Below are 27,209 nucleotides of genomic sequence, written 5' to 3' on the forward strand. Positions count from 1 at the left end.
TTCATCAGTGATGTTGGTCTGTAATTTTCTTTTGGTATCAGGGTGATGGTGGCCTCATAGAATGAGTTTGGGAGTGTTCCTTCCTCTGCAATTTTTTGGAAGAGTTTGAGAAGGATGGGTGTTAGCTCTTTTCTAAATGTTTGATAGAATTCAGCTGTGAAGCCATCTGGTCCTGTACTTTTGTTTGTTGGAAGATTTTTAATCAGTTTCAATTTCATTACTTGTGATTGGTCTGTTCATATTATCTATTTCTTCCTGGTTCAGTCTTGGAAGGTTATGCCTTTGTAAGGATTTGTCCATTTCTTCCAGGTTGTCCATTTTATTGGCATGGAGTTACTTGTAGTAGTCTCTTAGGATGCTTTGTATTTCTGCGGTGTCTGTTGTAACTTCTCCTTTTTCATTTCTAATTTTATTGATTTGAGTCCTCTCCCTCTTTTTCTTGATGAGTCTGGCTAATGGTTTATTAATTTTGTTTATCTTCTCAAAGAACCAGCTTTCAGTTTTATTGATCTTTGCTATTGTTTTCTTTGTTTCTGTTTCATTTATTTCTGCTCTGATCTTTATGATTTCTTTCCTTCTGCTAACTTTGGGTTTTGTTTGTTCTTCTTTCTCTAGTTACTTTAGGTGTAAGGTTAGATTGTTCATTTGAGATTTTTCTTGTTTCTTGAGGTTGGCTTGTATTGCTGTAAACTTCCCTCTTAGAGCTGCTTTTGCTGCATCCCATAGGTTTTGGATCGTCATGTTTTCATTGTCATTTGTCTCTAGGTATTTTTTGATTTCCTCTTTGATTTCTTCAGTGATCTCTTGGTTATCTAGTAACGTATTGCTTAGCCTCCATGTGTTTGTGTTTTTTAGTTTTTTTTCCCTGTAATTGATTTCTAATCTCATAACGTTGTGGTGAGAAAAGATGCTTGATATGATTTCAATTTTCTTAAATTTACTGAGGCTTGATTTGTGACCCAAGACGTGATCTATCCTGGAGAAAATTCCATGTGCACTTGAGAAGAAAGTGTAATCTGCTGTTTTTGGATGGAATGCCCTATAAATATCGATTAAATCTATCTGGTCTGTTGTGTCGTTTAAAGCTTGTGTTTCCTTATAAATTTTCTGTTTGTATGATCTGTCCATTGGTATAGTGAGGTGTTAAAGTCCCCCACTATTATTGTGTTACTGTGGATTTCCTCTTTTATAGCTCTTAGCAGTTGCCTTATGTATTGAGGTGCTCCTATGTTGGGTGCATAAAAATTTATAATTGTTATGTCTTCTTCTTGGATTGATCTCTTGATCATTATGTAGTGTCCTTCCTTGTCTCTTGTAACATTATTTTAAAGTCTATTTTATCTGATATGAGTATTGCTACTCCAGCTTTCTTTTGATTTCCATTTGCATGGAATATCTTTTTCCATCCCCTCACTTTCATTCTGTATGTGTCCCTAGGTCTGAAGTTGGTCTCTTGTAGACGGCATATATATGCGTCTTGTTTTTGTATACATTCAGCGAGCCTGTGTCTTTTGGTGTGAGCATTTAATCCATTCACATTTAAGGTAATTATCAATATGTATGTTCCTGTTACATTTTCTGAATTGTTATGGGTTTGATTTTGTAGGTCCTTTTCTTCTCTTGTGTTTCCCAGTTAGAGAAGTTCCTTTAGCATTTGTTGTAGAGCTGGTTTGGTGGTGCTGAATTCTCTTAGCTTTTGCTTGTCTGTAAAGCTTTTGATTTCTCCGTTGAATCTGAATGAGATCCTTGCTGGGTAGAGTAATCTTGGTTGTAGGTTCTTCCCTTTCATCTCTTTAAATAAATCATACCACTCCCTTCTGGCTTGTAGAGCTTCTATTAACCTTATGGGAGTTCCCTTGTATTTTTTTTTTTTTTTTTTTTGGCAGTACGCAGGCCTCTCACTGCTGTGGCCTCTCCCGTTGCGGAGCACAGGTTCCTGACACACGGGCCCAGCAGCCATGGCCCACGGGCCCAGCCGCTCCACAGCACGTGGGATCCTCCTGGACTGGGGCACAAACCCGTGTCCCCTGCATCGGCAGGCGGACTCCCAACCACTGTGCCACCAGGGAAGCCCCTCCTTTGTATGTTATTTGTCGTTTTTCCCTTGTTGCTTTCAATAATTTTTCTTTGTTTTTAATTTTTGTCAATTTGATTACTATGTGTCTCGGCGTGTTTCTCCTTGGGTTTATCCTGCCTGGGACTGTCTGCACTTCCTGGACTTGGGTGGCTATTTCCTTTCCCATGTTAGGGAAGTTTTCGACTATAAGCTCTTCAAATATTTTCTTGGGTCTTTTTTTCTCTCTTCTCCCTCTGGGACCCCTATAATGCGGATGTTGTTGCATTTAATGTTGTCCCAGAGGTCTCTTAGGCTGTCTTCGTTTCTTTCCATTCTCTTTCCTTTTTCTGTTCCGCAGCAGTGAATTCCACCAGTCTGTCTTCCAGGTCACTTATCCTTGCTTCTGCCTCAGTTATTCTGCTATTGATTCCACCTAGTGTATTTTTCATGTCAGTTATTGTATTGTTCATCTCTGTTTGTTCTATAATTCTTCTAGGTCTTTGTTAAACATTTCTTGCATCTTCTCAATCTTTGCCTCCATTCTTTTTTTGAGGTCCTGGATCATCTCTACTATCATTATTCTGAATTCTTTTTCTGGAAGGTTTCCTATCTTCACTCCATTTAGTTTTTCTGGGGTTTTGTCTTGTTCATTCATCTGGTACATAGCCCTTTGCCTTTTCATCTTGTTTATCTTTCTGTGATTGTGGTTTTTGTTCCACAGGCTGCTGGATCGTTGTTCTTCTTGCGTCTGCTGTCTGCCCTCTGGTGAATGAGGCTATCTAAGAGGCTTGTGCAAGTTTCCTGATGTGAGGGACTGGTGGTGGGTAGAGCTGGGTGTTGCTCTGGTGGGCAGAGCTCAGTAAAATTTTAATCCACTTGTCTGCTGATGGGTGGGGCTGGGTTCCCTCCCTGTTGGTTGTTTGGCCTGAAGTGACCCAACACTGGAGCCTACCCAGCTCTTTGGTGGACTCTGGGAGGGCTCATGCCAAGGAATACTTCCCAGAACTTCTGCTGCCAGTGTCTTTGTCCCCACCGTGAGCCACAGCCACCCCTGCCTCTGCAGGAGACCCTCCAACACTAGCAGGTAGGTCTGGTTCAGTCTCCTGTGGGGTCACTGCTTCTTCCCCTGGGTCCCGATGAGCACACTACTTTGTGTGTGCCCTCCAAGAGTGGAGTCTCTGTTTCCCCCAGTCCTGTCGAAGTCCTGCAGTCAAATCCCGCTAGCCTTCAAAGTCTGATTCTCTAGGAATTCCTCTTCCTGTTGCCGGACCCCCAGGTTGGGAAGCCTGATGTGGGGCTCAGAACCTTCACTCCAGTTGGGTGGACTTCTGTGGTATAAGTGCTCTCCAGTTTGTGAGTCACCCACATGGCAGTTATGGGATTTGATTTTATCGTGATTGCGCCCCTCCTACTGTCTCACTGTGGCTTCTGCTTTGTCTTTGGATGTGGGGTATCTTTTTTGGTGAGTTCTAGTGTCTTCCCGTCAATGATTGTTGAGCAGTTAGTTGTGATTCCAGTGCTCTCACAAGAGGGAGTGAGCGCACATCCTTCTAGTCCGCCGTCTTGAACCACTTTCCCCGCCAAGATGTTTTAAATGTGCAATAGTAACATTCCCTTTCCCCCTTATCAATCCTTCATAACTTCACTGAAGCTGATCAGTTATTTAACCTTGCTCATTCAATGTCAAATGAGAAACCTAATTATATACATTTTCTTGTAAAGCTACTTTCAAAAACCTCTCTTGATAGCTAATATTTTAGCAAAAAAAAAAATTGGATGCATTCTGTAAATGAGGAGAAGGTATAAATAGTACTTAGAGGGACTTCCCTGGTGGTCCAGTCGTTAGGACTTCCCCTTCCAAAGCAGGGAGTGTGGGTTCGATCCCTGGTTGGAGAGCTAAGATCCCACATGCCTCTCGGCCAAGAAAACCAAAACATAAAACAGAAGCAATATTGTAACAAATTCAATAAAGACTTTAATAAATAAATAAATAGTACTTAGATCCCAAGAGTACTGTATTTACTACACTGATACATGTGCTTCCATCAAATCCTTTTCAAGTATCTCCTTTTATTCATAAGGAGGAGAAAAGAGCAGTTATAATGTTAAGCCCGAAAGGATGCTGAAGGAAACCTAGACAAGAGATGCCAGGTCAAGCTAGGGGAAGGCTGGCCTTCTTAGTACGTGTTTACAACTAGTGTTCCTCCTTTATCTGTGGCAGCTGTAAATGCAGAGGACCCTCCAGAGTCTAGGAGAATGAGAAAGGTTATCTTTGGCATCATCCCACGTTTTTGAACCTCTCCCCAACCTTTTCCCCTGTTCCCTAATGTACCCAGTATCCTCCTACTGTCCTTTGCCCAAGATACTTCCTTTTTAACCAAAACCTTGATTCTTTGAGTATGTAGTAGCATTTCTTAAAATGAGATCATCAGAGCAACCTTTGTTTAATAGAAAGCTGTAATGAAACAACTAATTGAAGATGACAACTTTAAAGTGTAGTTTTGTTAGCCAAAGGTATGTGTTATATTTGGTTCGTAAAATACATCTGGAAATAGGGAAAGCCTGCTATTTAGTAATTTAGTTAAAATGTAAATGTTATCACAGCGTATGTTGATATGTCTCAGAGTGTGCTTTCATTGTACTCAGGTTTTGAAATTTGAGATCCATTGTAGTTAAATATCGTCACTGGAACTTCCAGAGAGATAAATCCTATTTGTCTTACTACACTGCCCACTCCTTGAAGACAGATACTATATCTAATATGTCAGTTTCTCACAAAATACCTACCCTGTGTCTTTTAAGTGAAAATATTTGTTGAAGAAAGTAAGGACAGGATTCTGGTCATCTCCAAATCAGAGTCCCCAAAGTGCCCTCATTATAACTCAGATCTTAGACCTGCTCTTTCCACCATCCTGCAAGTCCATATTTGCAAGTACCTGTTGGACATCTACATCTTAAGCACTTTAAACTTTACATGCCTAAAACTCAACTCAATTTCTTTTCATTCAAATCTGTATATTTTCTTCTGCAATGGAAAAACACCATTCTAGGCTCCAGAATCTGCCTCCAAGTGTCAACGGGACCCTCTACAATTGCCTTTGTATCCTTTCTGTCTTCGTTGTCCTTCTGTTATTGCATCTGCCCTAGATCAAGTCCCTGTTACCTCTTCCCAGTGACTGGCATAACTTTTCTTCTAATTCCAATGCCTTCTTTGCATGGTCCCATTTTAAACATTGCCAGAGCCATCTTGTAAGGCATAGTTCTAATCTAGTTTCATCCCTGCTCTTTACAACCTTCATTGGCTTCCGAGTGGCTTGGTGTGGAACACTTTTCCTCAGGTATCATACACTGCAGGTAACCCCAACCCAACCTTTCTCTGTTCACATCATTTTGTTTTTCTTTATCCTTTCCCCCACCTCCATTTCTGCCTATTTATCCAAGACTTCTCTGTAATAGTTGATCCTAGGCTTTCTCTCTGTTCCTCCTTAGACCTACTGTCTCCTTCCTCTATGCTTCCGTAGCCTTTAGCTCCTAAACAGACTTTTTTATGGTGCTTATCACATCCTAGCCTTGAGACCAACAACTATATCTTGTTCATTTGAGATTCCTCCTCAGCATCTGGCAGAGTGCCTTGCATGAACTGGACACCCAGTATTTGGTGAGTTAAATTAATTCAAATGGATCTTTTTTTTTTTTTTTTGAATGCCTCTAATACACAAATCATTCTGGAGCCTATGCCACTTTTAATGTTATTTTCGAATGGAAATTTTCTAGTAGGATTTTTGTTTTGTTTTAAGATAAACGTAGTAGTAAATTTTCAAAAAGCCTCAATATCAAATCCCTCTCTTTTTTTGGGGGGGGGGTTCTTTTATATGAGTTGGTCATACAGCATGTTAAGAACCAATCTTGAAATACTTCTTTTTTTTTTTTTTTTTTTTTTGCGGTACGCGGGCCTCTCACTGTGCGGCCTCTCCTGTTGCGGAGCACAGGCTCCGGACGCGCAGGCTCAGCGGCCATGGCTCACGGGCCCAGCCGCTCCGCGGCATGTGGGATCTTCCCGGACTGGGGCACGAACCCGTGTCCCCTGCATCGGCAGGCGGACTCTCAACCACTGCGCCATCAGGGAAGCCTGAAATACTATTTTTTTAAATGACAAATTTATAGAAACACTTTTTACTTAAAATGATAATATAGTTTGTATCTTATTGTCCACATATGTAGATCCTTTATAAATAAAATATTAGCACTGTAAATAATGTTAATATTATATTTATACACAATAAATTTACTAAATCTACTATTGGTGTGATGATGTCTTGTTTGTTTGTTTGTTTGCAGTACGCGGGCCTCTGACTGTTGTGGCCTCTCCCGTTGCGGAGCACAGGCTCCGGACGCACAGGCTCAGCGGCCATGGCTCACGGGCCCAGCCGCTCCGCAGCATGTGGGATCTTCCCGGACCGGGGCATAAACCTGAGTCCCCTGCATCGGCAGGCGGACTCTGAACCACTGCGCCACCAGGAAAGCCCGATGATGTCTTTTAAACCATAATTTTTTTTTGCGGTACACGGGCCTCCCAATGCCGAGGCCTCTCCCGTTGCGGAACACAGGCTCCGGACGCGCAGGCTCGGCGGCCACGGCTCATGGGCCCAGCCGCTCCGCAGCATGTGGGATCCTCCCGCACCGGGGCACGAACCCGTGTCCCCTGCACCAGCAGGCGGACTCTCAACCACTGTGCCACCAGGGAAGACCCTAAACCATAATTTTTTATAGTTAAAAAAATTTAAAGATGAACCACACTGACCATGAACCATATATTCAAAGATGAACCACACTGACCATGAACCACACATTCAAAGATGAACCACACTGACCTGTTTTCCTGAATCATAATTAGGGGAAGCTCTTTCTCACCCACAAAAGATACTCCCCAAATGGCATGTTAGGCACTAAGAATAGAGGAAAGGTCTCAGATTGCCTTTTCCCATTGGACCTATAGCTTTTGTCTTTGGGACACACTTAACGATTTGATCCCAAATTTGGGTGGACGGAGGAGGGGCTGCCTTAAAACCACCAAACACACGACAAACGGTACTAAAAGGAACAGGGAGACTTCCAGAGAATGAGGCATAGAGCATATTTTTACTTGTTAGCGGTTTCTGCTTGCCCCTTTTCTTTGTCCAGCCGCCTAGTTCCAGAGGGAACTGAGAGAGGAGATGTTCTCCTTACCAGTGCACTTTTGTTTTCCCTGACTTGGGTTTCTGGCCTGAATCCGTGACTGCTTTTCTAGTGCCAATCAAAACTAAAAGACATTTTGAGGACCCCCTTCTCTTAACATCTAAACCACACAGTGCTTTGCACACAGGGCAGCCCTGGCTGCCACACCTCGGTGCCTCAGGAGCCACTATCAGAACGTGAAGTTCCATCAATGCCTCATTTCTCGAATCTTCATTGACCATTAGGCACTGTCCTATAAGCTTGGGAATACACCGCTGAATGAAACAGACTAAAGCCAGTCTTCGGAAGCTTTCATTCTAAGTGATATTAAATTCTAGCTCCATTTAGCCCTTATGCTTATTTACTCACAAGACTTTATAAGTAAAACTTAGCCTTACTATAGAGGACTATGCCCCAGCTTGTTTTATTTAAGGTTATTTAAAATACCTTATCGGGATCTACCCAGTTTTGTTAGTCCTCTAATAAGCCGTTTAGTCCAAGCTAAGAGCCTGAAACAGAGCCCACTTCACCACAAATTAGAAACCGAACTGTCTAAAACTGATTGGGTTATCTATCCTGGCTCAAATCTGAACAGTCTCAAAACTTCGTTTAACGACCGCCTTTTGCAAACGAAACGCTAAGGCCACGCGGCTTCTCGAAGTCCCGCATAGGGACGCGCAGCTGCGGCAAAGCATTCTCCCTCCCATCCGATAGGGGACAGTCGACCTCCACAGGCTGGGTTCTCTCATCCCTCTACTCGGGGAACGTCACTACCTCCTCTCGCCGCCTCTCCACTGCACTCGTGCGCAGGCGCGGACGGGAGCGCGCACCGAGGAGCTGAGGGAGGGGTCACGAACTCTGACCCCCCCCAAATACCCAAACCCAGAAAGCTCCCTGCCCCCATTTTTTTGGCCCTCCCCCCTTCAGCTTTCTCCAACCTGTCTCTTCCCGGAGCCCCCCCCGCCGCCCAGCAGCAGCTGCAGCGGGGCTGTCGTCTACGCCCGGCGAAGGACGTAGCTCGGCGGAGAAGCGCCGGTAAGAAGGGACGGGTGAGGAGAAAAGCGGCTGCAGCGGCGCCCGGAGCGGGTACCGTGGGGAGGTCCCTTCCTCCCAGGTGCCAACGGACGCGCCCCCAGCGTTCCCAACAGCCTGCGGCTTCGGCCGGCGGAACCCGCCCTCCGGCAGTGCCGCGGCGCGCTGCTCGGGGCGGGCTGGGAGCGCAGAGAGCGGCCGCAGCAGCGGGACCGAGTGCCCGGGGCTCCGAGAGAGGCCGAGGCCGGAGCCGGAGCTCGGCGCGGGGCCGGGAGCCCGGATAGGGGCTGGGGCGGCGGGCGCGAGAGGGAGTCCCCGAGCGGCTCGGCGCGCACTGCAGCCTCTCCCGCGGCGCCTCTGACCTTTCACCTACAGGAAAAGCTTCCGTCTCGGCGGCGCTGCCGCTTCCCCCGCCTGAGGAAGCCGCGCGCCGCCCCCGGGCCCGGGGCGCCGCTTGGGCTCGAGCGCCGGCGGGATGCTGAGAGGCCGGCCTGGCTGCGAGTGGTCGCGAGCCGAGGCCCGGATCCCTTTCACCGCGAGCCTCTGGCTAGTACTCGTGCTTACACAGGACGGACGGAATAATGCTCTCAACTTTCATGACCGACGGGGGCGGGAGTGGCCGCTGCCTTTGGACCTGTATCTTTTGAGAAATAAAATGGAACGGCCAAGGGTCCTCAGTGCAGTGGGCATGTCCAAGCTTCCAGTAGCTCTTTTGTTAAACTGTACCTCCGACTCCAGCAGATGCCGTTTTACGAATGACAAATGTTGCCAAACCTGTCTCGTAACGTTCACTAAATACGTCAGCTGTTTAAAAAATAATAATAATAACTGGAAAGGAAAAGCAAAAAGACTTGAAATTAAGCCCTTTAGGGGTTTTGTGCCTCCGGAACTTGTAAATAGGCCTTCGACTTTGGAGGGATTTTGAACAGTGACTGCTCTGCGGTTGGTTGATACACAATGATTGATTTTAGATTTTGCTTGTGTGTCAATTTGGTAGGTCTAAAGGAGATATTTCTATTTATTCTTATTAAAAAGTGGATCGCATAAAATGTAATTTCATCATTCTTTGTAGGGACATCTCAGTCTTTTTTTAGGAAATCAGAGGCAGCAGACATTCCCAGAATATCTACTGTTTGTATGCCTGCTACACAAAATATAATTCCTACTCCTGGGGAATAGAAAAGACAAAAGAAACCGCGTATGATAAAGGATTAACAGTATATATAATCATGTAACTTTTAAAAGTCATATAGGACCCTCTGCACCCTCTTAAAATCTTTTATGAAGGCCATGGACTCTCGCTAGAAAAATGCACCTTCCCATAAAATTTTGCATACAGTATTAGAAGTAAACAGAAGTTTGTTCTTGAGGCCTTGTTAACAGCCTTAGTATACACAATAAATGCTGTACTCATCTAGAAAGATTGGATTAAAAACAAAAAAAAATTAGAAGTGAGTTTTAAAGGTGGGAAACTTAAATGAGGGAAGAGGAGCTTGGCACTGTATATTGGGGAATAAACAACATTCCAGTTGTCCTAAACAGAGGCCCCTCTGGGACTGGTAGGAGATAAAATGAGAAGATGAGGAAGTCAGACTATAAAGGAATGCTGCTTTGTGTCTGCAGTGGCAGGCATGTTATAGGGGCTTAGTAAATACTGAAAAAATACCAGGAGAAGGGCTGAAACTTTATTCTTTGACCATTAAAGAGACATTGGTACTTCTGAAACAGGAGACTGAGGATGCGTTTCAGTTCTGTAAGCATCCTGAGATCTTGCTATTTGTCAAAGGTGCTGACACAAAGTTGATTCTTGCCTTCTAGGGGCTTTTCATATGCACAGTTTGTATATATTAAATAATCATCCAGGAAAGTCAGTTCTGGGAGTAGCTGAAATTTGTTGTCTGTTTCACCCCACCAAAATATAAATTTTACAAGGGGACGTTTGTTTTAATACTCCCTGCTCAATCCCTAACATTTAGAAAAATGCCTGGCTCATAGTAAGCACTCAACAAGTATTTGTTGAATGGAAGAATATTGAATGAATTATTGGATCAATGAGTATGAACATTTTTAAGGCACTTCATAGACATAGGCAAATTTCTTTCTAGAAATATAACAATTTATACTTACATCAACAATATGTAAAGAATGCTCATTTTTCCTCAGTTTTTTGAGTTAAATTTCGTCTTGGAAAACAAACATGTTGATCTAGTGATTCCATAGCATTCATGGTAGAGAAGCCATTAGCAAAGACATGGAAACACGAAGCAACATGGTAAATTCAAGGATACAAGTAGTGCATATGGCTAGAATGTAAGGTTTAACAAATGACACATCACGTCCATGGGCTTCCCTGGTGGCACAGTGGTTAAGAATCCACCTGCCAATGCAGAGGACACGGGTTCAAGCCCTGGTCCGGGAAGATCCCACATGCCATGGAGCAACTAAGCCCGTGCACCACAACTACTGAGCCTGCGCTCTAGAGCCTGCGAGCCACAACTACTGAGCCCACGCGCCTAGAGCCTGTGCTCCGCAACAAGAGAAGCCACCGCAGTGAGAAGCCCGTGCACCGCAAGGAAGCATAGCCCCTGCTCGACGCAACTAGAGAAAGCCTGCACAGCAACGAAGACCCAACAGAGCCATAAATAAATAAACAAACAAATACATAAATGGACACCTCATGTCCTATAGTTAAAGGAAAGGCTTTGAAGAATATTAAGAGCTAAAATTTTATTAAATATATATGTTAGAGCAATCTGACAGCACAATATTAAAGTAGCATTTGGGTGAACATTAATGGACTTTGAGGTCAGGAAACTGGGAGAATGGCAGGAAAGGGACAACAATCAGTGTCAGATCATCAATGAGTAATGAAATTGGAACAGAAATGAATGAATGACAATAAAAGTCACTAAAAACTGTAGTGTAACTGACTTAAATGAATCTCAGAGGAAGAGTTTTTCTTGTGGGAGAAAATACGCGGCCTTGTTCAGAAGACTGCAACATTAGCAGTGTCCTTGAGATCTACATACAGCACAAGCCAGGAATAGAGATGGAGTTATCCAGAAGAGATCTGTTCAGGACTCTCTTGTCTGATGGCTTGGACCCCCATGAACTGCATGGGAGGCAGCAAGACTTCTGGGAATTTCATGCCAGCAGAAATGCTGCCATCTTGGACTGAAGGGGACAGAGATGGGATGAAATGAATGAAGGCTATTGGATTTCTGGGACTCTACTGGATGGGCAATAGAGCCATTCAGTTTTGAACATGTGTTATCCTTCAAGAAAAGGGAAGAATGACCCCCCAAAGATGGGTCAGAGTTTGGGAGAGCTGCCACTGCCATCATGGACCCAGAGCACACAGACCTGGGAAGTAATTGTCTCCTTGGTTGGTTCCAGAGAGGTTGAGGGCACTACTTTTCAATCTAGTGAGAGAGAGTTGAGTAATTAATCTAAATATTGTGTATTGCTTTTAGAACAAGTAATTGAAGGATTTAAGGTTTTAAAAGTAATTGAAAGAAATAATTCAGACAATTTGGCAATTAATATTAATTATAATTACAGAATATTAGTGAATTTATCATAGTATATAATATGATAAAGTCAGAAATAATTTTTGTATTCTTGACTACCTGATACAGAGAAAATGCAAAAGCCGAAGTCAACCCATTAATCTTACTGGCTCTCAAATCCATTTGAAGACAGTTTTACATTAAAATTCAAATTAATAGAACAAGGAAGAACAATTACAAAATTCTAGAGAAATCTAGCCCTCTGAATGAATGCAGTTATTTTGTCGGCGTTTACAATATACTGCTTTAAAAGTGTGTTAAATGACTACAAGGATGTGGTTTTTTTTTACAGGCTGGGTTGCCCTTATTCAGTTAATAAACTACTCCTAATCTATATCAGGTCTGCAGCTTAGGCTTCAGTATCTTTGAAAAGTGAAATTGTTTGGTATTGAGTAGTTTGGGTTTTTTTAATAGACGTTTTCAGAATTTATAAAAGCACAGTGAATAGTTTTATGAACGCTGTATAAACTTTAGCAGTCTTCAGTAATTGTCAGCACATGGCCATTCTTGTTTTGTTTATTCCTTCTCACCCCCACCCACACAGCTGGATTATTTTGAAGCAAATCTTAACATATAATTCCATTTTTAAATTCTTCAGTAAATACGTTTTATGGGTATAACTGTAAAAAAGCATCTTTTTACTTTTGGCAGGACACTTGGCAATTAAATCATGGCAACCATAGAAGAAATTGCACATCAAATTATTGAACAACAGATGGGAGAGGTATGTCTAGTTTACCGTTCATTCACTGCTTCACCAAACTTATTTATACCAAGTGTAGTATATGCTAGGGTTTGGTGGTACAGAGATAAAAGATACCCTTGAATTTAAGTGCACTTTGATCAAGTAAATCCGAAAGAGAAAAACAAATACTGTATGCTAACATATATATATGGAATCTAAAAAAAAAAAAAAAATGGTTCTGAGGAACCTAGGGACGGGACAGGAACAAAGACGCAGACGTAGAGAATGGACTTGACATGGAGAGGGGGAAGGGTAAGCTGGGACGAAGTGAGAGAGTGACATTGACATATATACACTACCAAATGTAAAATAGATAGCTGGTGGGAAGCAGCCGCATAGCACAGGGAGATCAGCTCCGTGCTTTGTGACCACGTAGAGGGGTGGGATAGGGAGGGTGGGAGGGAGACGCAAGAGGGAGGAGATATGGGAATATGTATACGTATAGCTGATTCACTTTGTTATACAGAAACTAACACAGCAAGGTAAAGCAATTATACTCCAGTAAAGATGTTAAAAAAAAAACTAAAAATAAAAAGTTCGCTTTGATCTAGTGAGAGACAGTTGAATAATTGGACAATCATAATAGGATATGGTAAGTGCTGTGATAATTCTATAGGGTGTTATGGGAGCACAGAAGAAAAACAACTAATGAAGAGTTGTGGTAGAGTGAGGATCTAGCCAGGGAATGTTTCTGACAGGTGTGGAATCTGAGGTTTAATAGACCAGTAGAAGGACATCCATGTCAATAGATAGGTCTTCATTTTTTTTTTTACAAGTTATGTCCTAGTAAGAGGTACCATAATCTAAAGGTTTACAAAGTATCATCTAGGAACTCTTTCAGAGAGTCAGCAAGGTCAAAACCATTCTCATAATAATACTAAAATGTTACAGTATTTGCCTTTTCACTATCATTCTGTCACAAGTATATGGTGCAGTTTTCCAGAGGCTGCATGTCATGTGATATTGTATGATGAAATATGTCAACATTTAAAAGGTGTACATAACTCACTGAACCAGTGTTTCCCAAATGACCAATGCACGATGTTACACAATCACTCGTGAGTAAAGGATTTACATTGCCGGATAGATTTTAATATATAGTTTCTGATTCCACATTGCAACTAACCTCTAAAAAAGCTATCACTTGTCAAGTTTTGGTGTCATATTAAAGAACAGTTTACACAGTTTGAAGAAACAGTTAAGATATTCTTCCCTCTTTTACCTAGTAAATGTAAGGCTTGATTTTCTTTATATATTTTAACCAAAACAACATATTGCAGCAGATTGAATGCCCAGGTAGGTATGAGAATCTAGCTTCTATTAAGCCAGATATTAAAGCAGTTTGCAAAAATGTAAATCATTGCCACTCTTCCCATTGATTTTTCTTTTGTTTGGAAAATTATTTATTTTTCATTAAATATGTTACTTATGTTAACATTTAATGGGTTGTTTTATTTATTTTTTAAATAAATTTATTTTATTATTTATTTTTGGCTGCATTGGGTCGGTCTTTGTTGTTGCATGCGGACTTTCTCCAGTTGCAGGAAGCAGGGCTACTCTTCATTGTGGTGTGTGTGCTTCTCATTGCAGTGGCTTCTCTTGTTGCGGAGCACGGGCTCTAGGTGTGCGGGCTCCAGTAGTTGTGGCTCACGGGCTCTAGAGGGCAGGCTCAGTAGTTGTGGCACACGAGCTTAGTTGCTCTGCGGCATGTGGGATCTTCCCAGACCAGGGCTCGAACCCGTGTCCCCTGCATTGGCAGCCGGATTCTTAACCACTGTGCCACCAGGGAAGTCCCTGGGTTATTTTTAAATGAATTAATAAATATTAAAAATATTTTTCTATTTGAATTTGTAATACGGTAAATATCAATAGATACAACCTACATAAACAGAAGTTCTTTGGGCTCTCAGTGACTTTTTTTTTTTGGTGTGTAAAGGGGTCCTGAGACCTGAGAACTATTTCCATAATCTATTTTTTTTCCCCATAATCTATTTACTGGTCCTTATTGAAGGCCATTTGGATTGCTTCAGTTTCCAATTATAATTATTATGCTGCAGTAAACATACTTTTACCCATCTAAGCAAAGGGTTTCAACCCAATAACAGTTGGACCCTGCATGTACCTGATGCTTGTCTCTAAAAAATAACTGTGAGCCATTAGATTTTTATTCAGTTTACAATGGATATTTCTGATAGAAATATTCTAAAATAAAATTTACAACAACATAAACTTTACATGATAAAATTATAGATGAACTGATTCAAAGTCACATCTTATAGTTATTGAAAATTGCAGAAATTGTGAGAGAGGAAGATGGAGACTAGACTTGGTAGAAATAACCTACGCAAAATAAAATTGACAACAGTTAAAACTGCAGCCAGAAAAACAGGATATGGTAGAAATAATGGTCGACAAAGGAAACTCAAATTGGCAGCAGCCATAATCAATAGCGTCTGCTCTAGAGAGTAACTGATTAGTGATTCAGAACTTTGCTGTAAATTTTGCATAGAAAATAGTCTTGATGAAAATAATTTCAGAGAAATAGAAAAAAGTTGGAAACCAGCTTTGCCATTTTAAAATTGAATCAAGGAATTTAATTGGCTTAATGAGTTTATTCTGTAAAATATTTGCCTAGCAACAACAAAAACCGTCAATGCTAGGCTGTTCTTTTTGTTCATGAACTTGCTCTTCCCCAGACTACTCCATCTCAGTAGATGGCAATTCTGTCCTCCCAGTTGGTCAGGCCAAAATTTTATAGTCATCCTCGACTCTTCTTTCCTCATATTCCACTTCCAATCCATCAACATATCTTGTCAGCTCTCCCTTATAAAATATCCCAGATTTAATCATTTTTCACCACTAGCATGGCTGCTACCCTGATCTCAGCCTATATCTCTGCCCATGTACGATACCCAAGTGCTGCCAGTATCTGTGCAATAGCATCCTATCTGGTCTCCCTTAATTCTGTTCTTGAACATTCATAGTCTGGTCTTCGCACTAAATCTAGAATGATCCTATCTGCAAAAGATCCTGCCACTTCTCTTCTCTGTAAACCCTTCAGTGGATGGATCTCCATGTCATCCAGTAGGAAATCAGTCATTTTATGGCCTACAAAGTCCTATTCAGTCTGGCCCCTTTTGTCTCTCAGATCCCACCTCCTACCATAAATCTCTCTCTCCCATTCTATTTCACTCACACAGCTCTCCGTGTGCTCTTGCCTCAGATGTACGGAACACACTCTTCCTGCCCCACAGGCTGCTGTTTCTACCTGGGATGCACTTCCCCTAGCTAGTTCTAAGCCTTGGTCTGCTACTTCACTCAGGTCTGTGCAAAAATGTCATCTCCTCATCACTGTCATTCCATCAATGACGCTCACCTTATTCTGCTTTATTTTACTTTGTAGCACTAATACCACCTGACAATATTATTTGCTTATTTGGTTTTTATCTGCCTTTCCTCACTAAAATAAAAGCTTTATGAGAATAAAAATTTTGTTTTGTTTATTGCTGTATCCAAGGACTCAGAACAGTGATTGGCAAATAGAATGTACCCAATATATGTTTGTGTAAATGGAAGGGGAAAAGGAGAGGAAGGGAAGGAATCAAAATAGTGAGATCCATGTGTTCTTACTATTGTAGCTTTATTTGCACATTTGTTTATTTCTGTAGGATAGGATGTCGAATTAGAATTGGTAGATTTAATGGTGTGTGTATGTGTATTATATTGAACATATGTATATAATAGTATGCTTTTCTAGTCTAGCTTTGTCTCAAGGTATGAGAAAATTGTGCTTAGAGAAGAAAAAAGATTAAGTTGACTTGATTACTAATGACATGATTGTGTTAGATTGTTACAGAGCAGCAGACTGGCCAGAAAATCCAGATTGTGACAGCACTTGATCATAATACCCAAGGCAAACAGTTCATTCTGACAAATCACAGTGGCTCTACTCCAAGCAAAGTCATTCTGGCCAGGCAAGATTCTGCTCCAGGAAAAGTTTTCCTCACAACCCCAGATGCAACAGGTGTCAACCAGTTTATTTTTACAACTCCTGATTTGTCTGCACAACACCTCCAGGTAAATAACTAGAGTTTCTTTTTATCTTACCCTTGAAAAACATAAAAAGCATATCATAAGTGTAAGTCCTGACATTAAGACTTTATGTCCTGCATGTTCAATAGGAAAAAATCTTGCATAAAATTATGTGCTGCCCTTGCCTATGAGCCACTATTCTTTTCCTCAAACAGCCTCACACCCATATATTTTGGTGGGTTTTTAGTGGCTCACAGTAAGAGCCAATCTGGCTAGTTTGGGCAGGAAAGGATTTAACAAAGAATGTAGAGAGCTCAAAGAACTGTTAGAAAGGCTGAAGAAACACTTGTAGGTCAGGTTTCCAAGAATAACTACTGGAACATGCTTCAGAACTTCTTCTAAGTGACCTTCTGCATCTGCACAGTTAGGAAACTTCCAAATCAGGAGCATCTATAGAATTCTGTAGCTGCAGTTTCCAGGACCAAGATGCCTGTGCCTTGAACAAGCAGCTGCCAAATCAAGAAGTTGATATTCTAGCTGCCAGCTTTGTCACTTTTGCTTCCTCTTTTGTCAATCAACTACGTCTTCATTGATGTAGCAAGCGGTCTATCATGGTTATGCAGCTGTTTTTACCACTGGTTGCTATGTTTGAATACAAATACAATGAACCCTTAAGTTTGCCTCCAGAGACTTTGAGGAGAATGAATGCCAACTTAAAATTGGGTTCTGTATTTTGTGATGAAAACACTGATCAAAGAAAATCCCTTTTAGGATTGAAAAACTCCAAATACATAAGATACAAAATTATGCCTATATATCCTGATTGGTTCTATTATTCTTCCAATTACATAATTTGTATTATTTTTAGAAACAGCTACGGTAGAAAATGGATAGGATATATAAAGTTATCTTATCAGAAAGACGGAAGTCACTAAAAAAAGGTATAACATTATCCATACCTTAATTTCTTTATTTTCTTAATTAACAGACTTGATTTTTTTTTTTAGAACAGTTTTGTGTTTACAGAAATATTGAGCATTTAGTATAGAGAGTTCCCATATAATCTCCGAACACACAGTTTCTCATATTATTAATATTCTACATTAGTGTGATACAATTGTTATAATTAATGAACTAGTAGTATTTATACATCAACTGCAGTCCATAGCTTTCCCTAATTTTTACTTAATATCCTTTTTTGTTCCAGGATACCATACTACATTTGTCATGTTTTCTTAGACTCTTCTTAGCTGTGACAGTTTCTCAGACTTTCCTTGTATTTGATGATTTTGACAGTTTTGAAGTATAATGGTCAGGTATATTATAGGTTGCCCCATTGTGGGACTTTGATATTCTTTTTTTTTTTTCATGGTTAGACTGGGGTTGTGGGTTTTGGGGAGGAGGATCACAGAGGTTAAGTGCCATTCTCATCATATCATATCAGGGGTACTTATTATCATCATGTTTTATGACTGGTGACATTACCTGGCTTAAGAGGTGATATAAGATTTCTTCACTCTAAAGTTACTCTTTTTCAAAAGACTTTCTCTATTTAAAAATTAAGATGATATTGGTACTTTGCCTACGTTATGGATCATCTCTGAGAGCAATGAAAGAGAAACCAGGTATAGGATAGAATCTCCTGGACCAAAAAGATTTGATTTCTGGTCTGGTGACCAAGATGGGATGTGGGCAAGCCCATTAACCTCTCAGTGTCTCTTCCACCCTTAGGAATAATAGCAGATAAAATATTAGCACCATTTGAAATAGATATGCTGTTAAAGAAAAGAGTGATACTTGTCATAGATGCTTTCAAAGGACATCTAATACCAGAAATTGTTCGTTTATTTGTTTAAGTTTTCATTGAAGACTGATTTTTATGGTGATATAAGAAGAAATGATGCCACTATAACATAGTAAGGGACTGCTATTTTATTTTATTTTTAAATTTTTTTTGGCTGTGCCACTTGGCTTGCAGGACCTTAGTTCCCCTACCCAGGGATTGAACCCGCACGCTTGGCAGTGAAAGTGCGGAGTCATAACCATTAGACTGCCAGGGAATTCCCTGGGACAGGTATTTTAATGACTGTTTAAAGTTTTTAAAATCAGAATTATTCCTGAAGGCATTCACACCCCTAAGAGAAGAAAAAGAGTCAAAGTAGAGGTTTATTTTGTGGGCTGTTTTAAAGCAGGGGAAGATGTTTACTAAATGACGCATTTTTTGGCTTGAATTTAATTTGTTCACATTTCAAAAGATTGAAAAAAATGACAGAAAGATTGAAGGATAAATCTGAAAGAAGAAACTAGTATTTCTTTGCCAGTATTACATTAGCTGTACCTAGTGATGAGCTCTTAATATAATTTAAAGAGGTTTGGTGATTTGCCCAAGGCCATCCCACCTAGTCCCCACTAACTTGCTGTCATTAACAGACTCCAGAGTCCATGCTCTCAACCTCTACACCTAACTCAAACCTTAGACAGCTCGAAAAGTTTATACCTTTGTATATCAGTCATGTTCCATAGTTACAAGTAAATGCTTTAACATATTTTTTTCTTTATAACTCCTTTTCTATTTAAAAAATTCAGATTTATCTTTTTATGCTGTTATAGCTTATTTTAGTCATGTCATTCCATATGGAAATGTTCTGAGTTATTCAAAGACGAATGTCATGATAGGACTGATAACTGCTGCAGTACTTTAATGTGTTCCATATGAATAATAAATACGTAATGGGTGAGATACAGTAAAAAATGCTCATGTATTTGTGTGTTTTAAGACTCTGTTTACTTTAATGAAATTGTTATGGAACAAATTATCATTGAACAAATTAAAAAGGTATTATTTCTGTCTGTGCTTTTTATAACATGGGAGTCTTAATCTATATGTAAAGAAAATTAAGAATACTTTAATCGATGCATGCCTAATAGAGTTCAAAGTTTTAGAATAACTTTTGAAAAAGAAAGCAAAAAGTAAGATTGACTGAATGTTCTTTTAATTTTTTACATGAGAATATTACTAAGTAACAACAAATTATTGTGTTTTTGTTTGTTTGTTTGTTTGGGGGGGTTTTCTTTAGCTCTTAACAGATAATTCTTCCTCCGAACAAGGACCAAATAAGGTTTTTGATCTTTGCGTAGTATGTGGAGACAAAGCATCAGGTAACATTAAAAATAACCTCCTATATGTGTTCTCTTGTTAAAATAACTATCTCATTACCATGTTTCTTCTACTGAAAGTAAAAAGAAAAAGAAGCAGGTTGTTTTTATGATTCATATTTGTAGCCTATGAAATTTAACTGATTTTTCCCCAGAGCTTTTTATTCTCCTAAAGGTTTTTTATTTCAGTGCAGTTTAATGTGATCTTGCAATGACATAAAATGCATATTTCAAAGAGTTATGAAAGACAGTTTCACTTTTTGAAAGTAAACCGAACATGTGGAAATTTTTCTGAATGTGAAACCAGTTTTGTCAAAGGAATTGCTTAAAAATTAGTTGTGATCCTTAATAACATGTATAATTAGGTTGTTAATCTACCTGTTGAGTCCTGTTCTCATTCCAGGAATACAGAGTAACAGATTATTGAGGTGGAAAGGCTCTGGTTAACCTCTGTGTAATGCTCTGCATAGCTGAGCAGGCACTTCTCCAAGCCTATTTCTAGTACTCAGGGTTATGCCATTTTAGTTCCTTCATGCCAGAAATACACACCCATATTTATTCATATAGATTCACAAGTGCCAGTGGGATAAGTTTAAGGGCCCGGCTTGTTTTCTTTAATCTTTTTTATCTTTTCCATAGCTTCATTAAAAAAAACCTCCACTAGAGCTTTTCCAGGAGTATATTCAGTTTGTTAATAGTTGTGCCAAAGAGATGGTTTGTGAAACGATAGGCTTATCAAAGTATAACAGATTTCTCCAGAAATTTAAAAGTGGAACTCACAATGAGGAAAGATTATTAGATTTCAAATACTAACTGACATTATATTCTTTTTTTGGAGCAAAGTTTTTAGAATAAAATAACTTTTTACAGTATATAACAGAACTATAATTTGTAAGTGATCTCAGAAGTGAAAATAGTTTTTATATCATGGGGTTATGGGTGATTTTGTTTCTTCTCCTTCCCAAATTTTCCATGCCATTGTTAAGATTACTTTACAAAATTTAAAAACTCATACTGTAATATATTTTATCAGAGAATAAGTTTGCGCCATTCTCTGTTTGGTAATTCCTAAAAAAATTTTTTATGTCATATACTCAGAAATCTCAGTTTCATCTCATGTTTAAAGGGAAGAAATGGGCTTATTTCATTTCAGTGCTGAAATATGTGACTTTTGTGTTTTCTTAAACATTTTGTCTTTAGGGCGTCATTATGGAGCAGTAACTTGTGAAGGCTGCAAAGGATTTTTTAAAAGAAGTATCCGAAAAAATTTAGTTTATTCATGTCGAGGATCAAAGGACTGTATTATTAATAAACACCATCGAAATCGTTGTCAATACTGCAGGTTACAAAGATGTATTGCGTTTGGAATGAAACAAGACTGTATGTATTAGCTTTAAAGGAGAGAATGCTTTTTAAGAATTCAGGCACACTCTTAGAAGTGTGTTAAAATTAACATGTTAAAATATGTCAAATATATATGGTTTTTAATTTAAAGTTTTCCAACTAGAAATATAGAAATATGTGAATATGTATGTATTTTTTATACATTCAACAAATCTTTATTGAGTGACTATATGCTAGGCATGTATTTTTAGTTTGAACATGGTAATAGACACATGTTTAGTTTTTGATTAAACTATCAATACTAAAGTGATTAATAAGGTAATGAAAATAGCTAGTATTGAGTTCTCATTATGCTTTACTCTGTGTATAGCGTATGAATTAACTTATTTGTTCTCACAGCAAAATTCTCAGTAGATGCTGCTGTTATCCATTTTACATTTGAGTGAACAGAGGAAATTTAGTAACTTGCCCAAGGTCACACAACTAATAAGTGGCAGAACTTGGACTTTAATCTTGGCAGTTTATTTTTTCTCAGAAAATGTATATTTAACAGCTACAGTATACCACCTCCTAAGTATCATGAAATAAAATTGCTATAAAATAAATTAAATATATTACCTCTGTTTTATAAATGAAGACTAAGCAATTGAATTGCTTCTCAAAAGTCTCCCTGCCCTTAACTGAAAAAAGATTTAACTTCAGTCTATTTGTGGTTCTCTATTAGTATTGTTTTCAGTTGGTTAAATATTACTTCATTTTTTAATACTCTTATATAGGTAATTAAAGGACTCCTAACTTCAGGTTTCCTTTTTGACAGTGAGCTTTTAAAAAATAGGAGTTCTACATTTCTGCCACGGCTGGGGCAGGGAGAGGAAAGAGAACAAGAGATGCACATTGGCCAGTTTTACTCTTTTGAAGCAACTTTGTTGAACTTGCAAATAATTTCTAAAGATTGATGGTTATCTTTGGAGTTCAGTTACAGTAACCATGTCTCCCATTAGCAGCATTGCTGACCTAAAGCTTACATTTGTAATTGCCTGTAAATTCTGCATTGTGATATAAGTTTGACACATTTTTGTAGCTGTTCAGTGTGAAAGAAAACCCATTGAAGTATCAAGAGAAAAATCTTCCAACTGTGCCGCTTCAACAGAAAAAATCTACATTCGAAAAGACCTTCGAAGCCCATTAGCTGCAACTCCAACTTTTGTAACAGATAGTGAAACTGCAAGGTATAGTAAAAACAACCAAAAACCACATATATTAAGGAGCTGGTAATTTGTTTTTCTTCCCAGTGAAACTAAGGCTAAATTTGTACTTATTTGTTACAGGTCAGCAGGACTCTTAGATTCAGGAATGTTTGTGAATATTCATCAGTCTGGCCTAAAAACTGAGTCAACTATGCTGATGACACCAGATAAGGTGTGTTTAGTACAATTAATTTAAAGCTTAAATTTTTTTAAGCTTTTAAAATTTTTTCCTTTTCTCCTCCATCAATTTGGCCAATAGATTTGGTCTTAAATTTTCCCTGTTACAAATTGCTTTTTTTTTTTTTTAACAAATTATCATCAACGATTTGGTAGTGTCAAATGACAAAACTAAAAGATTTTAGTGATGAGTTTAATGTCCCTTATTTAAGGGAAAACAATCCATGGATTAGCAGATTACAGTGCTCACAAGCAGTGGAACACTCTTCCAGAGGAAATTTAGTCAAGAGTGAGTTTTATAGAGCATTTGAAGCAGCAGTGAGGAAACGGCTTAATTGGCACAGAGGTTGGGGATTCTCTTGTGAATCTATCGAGTCCTGTTGTCTAGAGTAAGGTGAGCTCACTAAAGCTGGAGCAGGAGGATTGTGACTGGTGTATGATAGGTTTCCTTGAAAGGTGTTTCCTTTAAGTGCAAACTGACTTAGGTTTAGGTTTGTGAAGTGGACCAGGTCACTAGAGCAGCCTCCGTTTTGCGAGTCCTGGTAATACAAATTAACTTTATCAGTAGAAATGTTCATTATTCCACTAGAACAATTATAGCTTCAATGTGAAAATGACAAACATTTAAATGTCTTCCAGGTTTCTTTTTTTTAATATATAAATTTATTTATTTTATTTTATTTATTTTATTTTTGGTTGCATTGGGTCTTCACTGCACGCGGGCTTTTCTCTGGTTGTGGTGAGCAGGGGCTACTCTTTGTTGCGGCGCGCAGGCTCCTCATTGTGGTGGCCTCTCTTGTTGCAGAGCATGGGCTCTAGGCGCATGGGCTTTAGTAGTTGTGGCACACGGGCTCAGTAGTTGTGGCTCACGGGCTCTAGAGCGCAGGCTTAGTATTTGTGGCACACGAGCTTAGTTGCTCCGTGGCATGTGGGATCTTCGTGGGCCAGGGATCGAACCCGTGTCCTGTGCATTGGCAGGCAGATTCTTAACCACTGTGCCACCAGGGAAGCCCTCTTCCAGGTTTCTTTCATCTTGAAATAAAAGTCCTCAGAAATAGAAATGTATAAGTATAAAATTCTTTATATTCCTTTTGTGTTCTCCTACAGATTTTAGTGTTAAAATACTTAAAATATTTCAGGTGAAGAGAAATTCCTAGCACACCTCTCAAAACATTGACTTGAGTCAAAAATAGGAGTAGGGTTGCATGAGCTCTCATATTATGTATCCAGGTCATCTGGGTTCTCTTAGAGAGTTGGAGCAGCTCTTTATTGAGCAAGGCGTCTGAAAGAAAAAAGGTTTGCTTATTTAGATCCAGCATGTAGAGTTTCTCTAGTGTTAAACATTTTTCCTGAAGACAGATTTCAGAGAGACTATGAATAGTGTTTCTCTCAGGCTATAATGTGATCTGGTTTCATATGCCCCATAAGATTATTCAGTCTATATATGGCCAGATTTATGCTGTTATTTGTTGCTTGATACTTTAAGGCACTCTTAATACTTGTGCTCTGGAGTCAAATTTCATCTGCCATTTACTAGCTGCATAACCTTGGGCAAGTTATTTGACCTCTTAGTGCCTCAGTTTCTTTCCTCATCTGTAAAATAAGGGATAATAAGAGTGTCTACCTTACAGGCTGAGCTTTAGCATGTTGTTATTAATTGAGGAGATTTGGTATCTTACCATAAATATACATCGTGAGAAATTACATACAAGATTTCACTTATCCTTATCTACATGGTTTGTGCTTAGAATGGTGGTTACAATTTCATTGACATTACCTCCATTAGGAAAGGAAGAGAACTAAGTTTTGTTGAAAAATTACTATTTGCCCAGACACTGTAGTTTTCTATATGTTTTTATATTAAATTGTATTAACAGTCTTGTGCGGTTAGTTTCTGACGAATGGTCCCAAAACTGTCAAGTTACAATATGAGATCTTTCCACATTAAACATCTAGTTAGATACATAGGTTATGAAATGGAAGAGATTATATAAGTGTTTAAGTTTTAGTTGAAAATAAGAATACCTAAAAATGTTAACTCCTTTTACTCATATATATAAAAGAAGGCTGGAGCAGTGGTTAGGAGCATGGGCTTTCCAGTCAGACAGTCTGACTTCCCATCCTGCCTCCACTGCTTACTGCTGGAGTGACGATGGGTAATTCTTCTTATGAATAATAAAGGGATGATGATTCCTATTTCACAGGGTTGTGAGGATTAAGTAAAAAACATGTAAGTAGCAATCCTGTAAGAAACTCAGTAACTAGTGGATTACTGAGTAAATGATTCTAGGACCATTCATTAATTTGGGGAGAGCACAAAACTTACTTGCCTACCTATTCAGTGAAATCAATTTCGCATAAACTAAAGAATTGATAGAAGAAATGAAGTTCAGGACTTCCCTGGTGGTGCAGTAGTTAAGAATCTGCCTGCCAATGCAGGGGACACGGGTTCGATCCCTGGGGCAGGAAGATCCCACATGCCACGGAGCAACTAAGCCCGGGAGCCACGACTGCTGAGCCTGTGCACTAGAGCCTGCCAGCCACAACTACTGAGCCCATGCGCCACAACTACTGAAGCCCACGCACCCTAGAGCCCACATGCTGCAACTACTGAGCCCATGTGCTGCAACCACTGAAATCCGTGCTCCTAGAGCCCGTGCACTGCAATGAAGAGTAACCCCCACTCACTGCAACTAGAGATAGCCCCGCACAGCAGTGAAGACCCAACACAGCCCCAAAAAATAAATAATATTTAAATTAAAAAAAAAAAAAGAAATGAAATTCAAGGAAACATATCTATCCTCTTACGATTAATAACACTAAAAACAAAAACCGTAAGGGTATAATGAGGGGACTTTCTCGGTGGTCCAGTGGTAAAGAATCTGCCTTACAATGCAGGGGACACGGGTTCGATCCCTGGTCAGGGAACTAAGATCCCACATGCCATGGGGCAACTAAGCCGCGTGCCACAACTGCTGAGCTCGCACGCCTCAACTAGAGCCCACGTGCCACAAGCTATAGAGCCCACGTGCCCTGGAGCCTGTGCGCCACTACCAGAGAGAGAAGACCCGCATGCTGCAACTAGAGAGAAGCCCGTGCACCACAATGAAGAGCCCGCGTGCCTCAATGAAGATCCCCCATATGCTGCAACTAAGACCCAATAGAGCCAAAAAAGGAAGAAAAAAAAAAAAGCTATAATGAATAATTTTAAATATCTGTGGTCCTATCAATAGGCCATAGAAGGCAACGAAGGGCCTTTCATTAGGTTAGGGTAGAATAATTAGAGCATTTATAAAAGAATAACTAATGAATTGAAGCACATAAAATTTATAAAAATCTGAATTTAAAATGATACTCAGAATTCATCCTTCATCATGAGAAGTTGCTATGGCATTGATTCATTGCTCTAAAAATAGGTAAGTAAAAGGAAGAAAAATCAAGCACTTACCTGCCTTTCCTGTACAGATTATATTTCTGGGTAGTCAGAGAGTTAAGGATAGAAAGTTTTTTTATAAAAGAATTATAGTTTATATGCATAAAAATACACATTAACAAAAATAAAAGCTGAAGACAAATAGGAAAACGTGCAATGTATAACAAAAGCCCAATATCTTAAATATGTAAAGAGACTTTCCAGCTACACAGTGCCTGATGTTCAATGCATTTAACACAGTGGCTGGTAAAAGTTGGCATCCTAGAAGTCTGTTCAATAATCCACTTTCCTTTTTTTTCTCTTTTCATTAATAAAACATTAATTTTATCCGATATAACTTTAAAGTTTGTATAATAAGTTTTGGAAATTACTGTAATAATATTATCAGAATTTTAATGCTAAAAAGGACTTGAAAGATCATCTAATGTAATGTCCTTTTACAGAGAAAGCAATTGTTACATGGATAGATTAGCCAGTAAGTGCAGTTTTTAGTTTAAGGTAACTTTTGTATAAACATTTCCTAGGAAATGTACCTGATATTTTTAAACTTGTAGTTTCCTCAAGTTACCTCAAAGCTCAGAGCTCTTTGATTTTACTTTTTGGATTTCATTTATCTTAGAGTACTTTTCTTTTGGCATTTCATACTCTAGAATTAGGTATTTCAGATTTAAAAGTTTACTGATAACCAATTTGCAGAATTTTAATTTTTTTTTTTTTTTTAAAGGCTGAATCATGTCAGGGAGATTTAAGTACATTGGCAAGTGTGGTTACATCATTAGCAAACCTTGGAAAAACTAAAGATCTTTCTCAAAATAGTAACGAAATGTCTATGATTGAAAGCTTAAGCAATGGTGATACCTCTTTGTGTGAATTTCATCAAGAAATGCAGACTAATGGTGATGTTTCAAGGTAAGGTCTGTTTTGATTATGTGTCCTTTTGCTCAAGTGTCCTTTAGTATTTCTTAAAATATGTTTATGTTAAATATTATTTATAGAAGTTTCAAAAAACATTTCTATTAGACTTAGAAAACTTAAGGCATAAGTAAATTTTAATTGAAAAATTCTATTCAATATAAAATGTCCAGCAGGTTACATTGTCAACAGTGAGCCATAAGTGAATAAGATAAGATTAGAAATGTAGTCATAAAATTCAGGAATTTTTTTTTCAATAAAGATGATAATTTGGGTCTGATTTTTCAGATAT

General features: G+C 39.2%; 1 protein-coding gene across 4 annotated transcripts in view; it reads left to right on the forward strand.

Annotated features, from left to right (window-relative positions):
* Positions 1–8,165: 8,165 nt before the first annotated feature.
* The window catches only part of NR2C1 (nuclear receptor subfamily 2 group C member 1), a 76,017-nt gene continuing 56,973 nt past the window's right edge, over positions 8,166–27,209 (forward strand). For 3 of the 4 annotated variants that reach the window (XM_073788340.1, XM_019918533.3, XM_019918531.3), the window contains exons 1-8: positions 8,166–8,305; positions 12,523–12,595; positions 16,463–16,693; positions 19,726–19,807; positions 21,005–21,184; positions 22,230–22,377; positions 22,477–22,567; positions 26,730–26,914. In XM_073788340.1, the coding sequence (XP_073644441.1) occupies positions 12,542–12,595; positions 16,463–16,693; positions 19,726–19,807; positions 21,005–21,184; positions 22,230–22,377; positions 22,477–22,567; positions 26,730–26,914 (971 nt within the window). In that variant the 5' untranslated portion in view covers positions 8,166–8,305; positions 12,523–12,541. Of the gene's footprint in view, positions 8,306–8,827; positions 9,296–12,522; positions 12,596–16,462; positions 16,694–19,725; positions 19,808–21,004; positions 21,185–22,229; positions 22,378–22,476; positions 22,568–26,729; positions 26,915–27,209 lie in introns of those variants that run through there. The other variant, XM_073788342.1, reaches the window with a different exon arrangement.

The sequence above is a fragment of the Tursiops truncatus genome, chromosome 11, assembly GCF_011762595.2.
Source record: "Tursiops truncatus isolate mTurTru1 chromosome 11, mTurTru1.mat.Y, whole genome shotgun sequence".
In the NCBI taxonomy this organism is placed as follows: Eukaryota; Metazoa; Chordata; class Mammalia; order Artiodactyla; family Delphinidae; genus Tursiops; species Tursiops truncatus.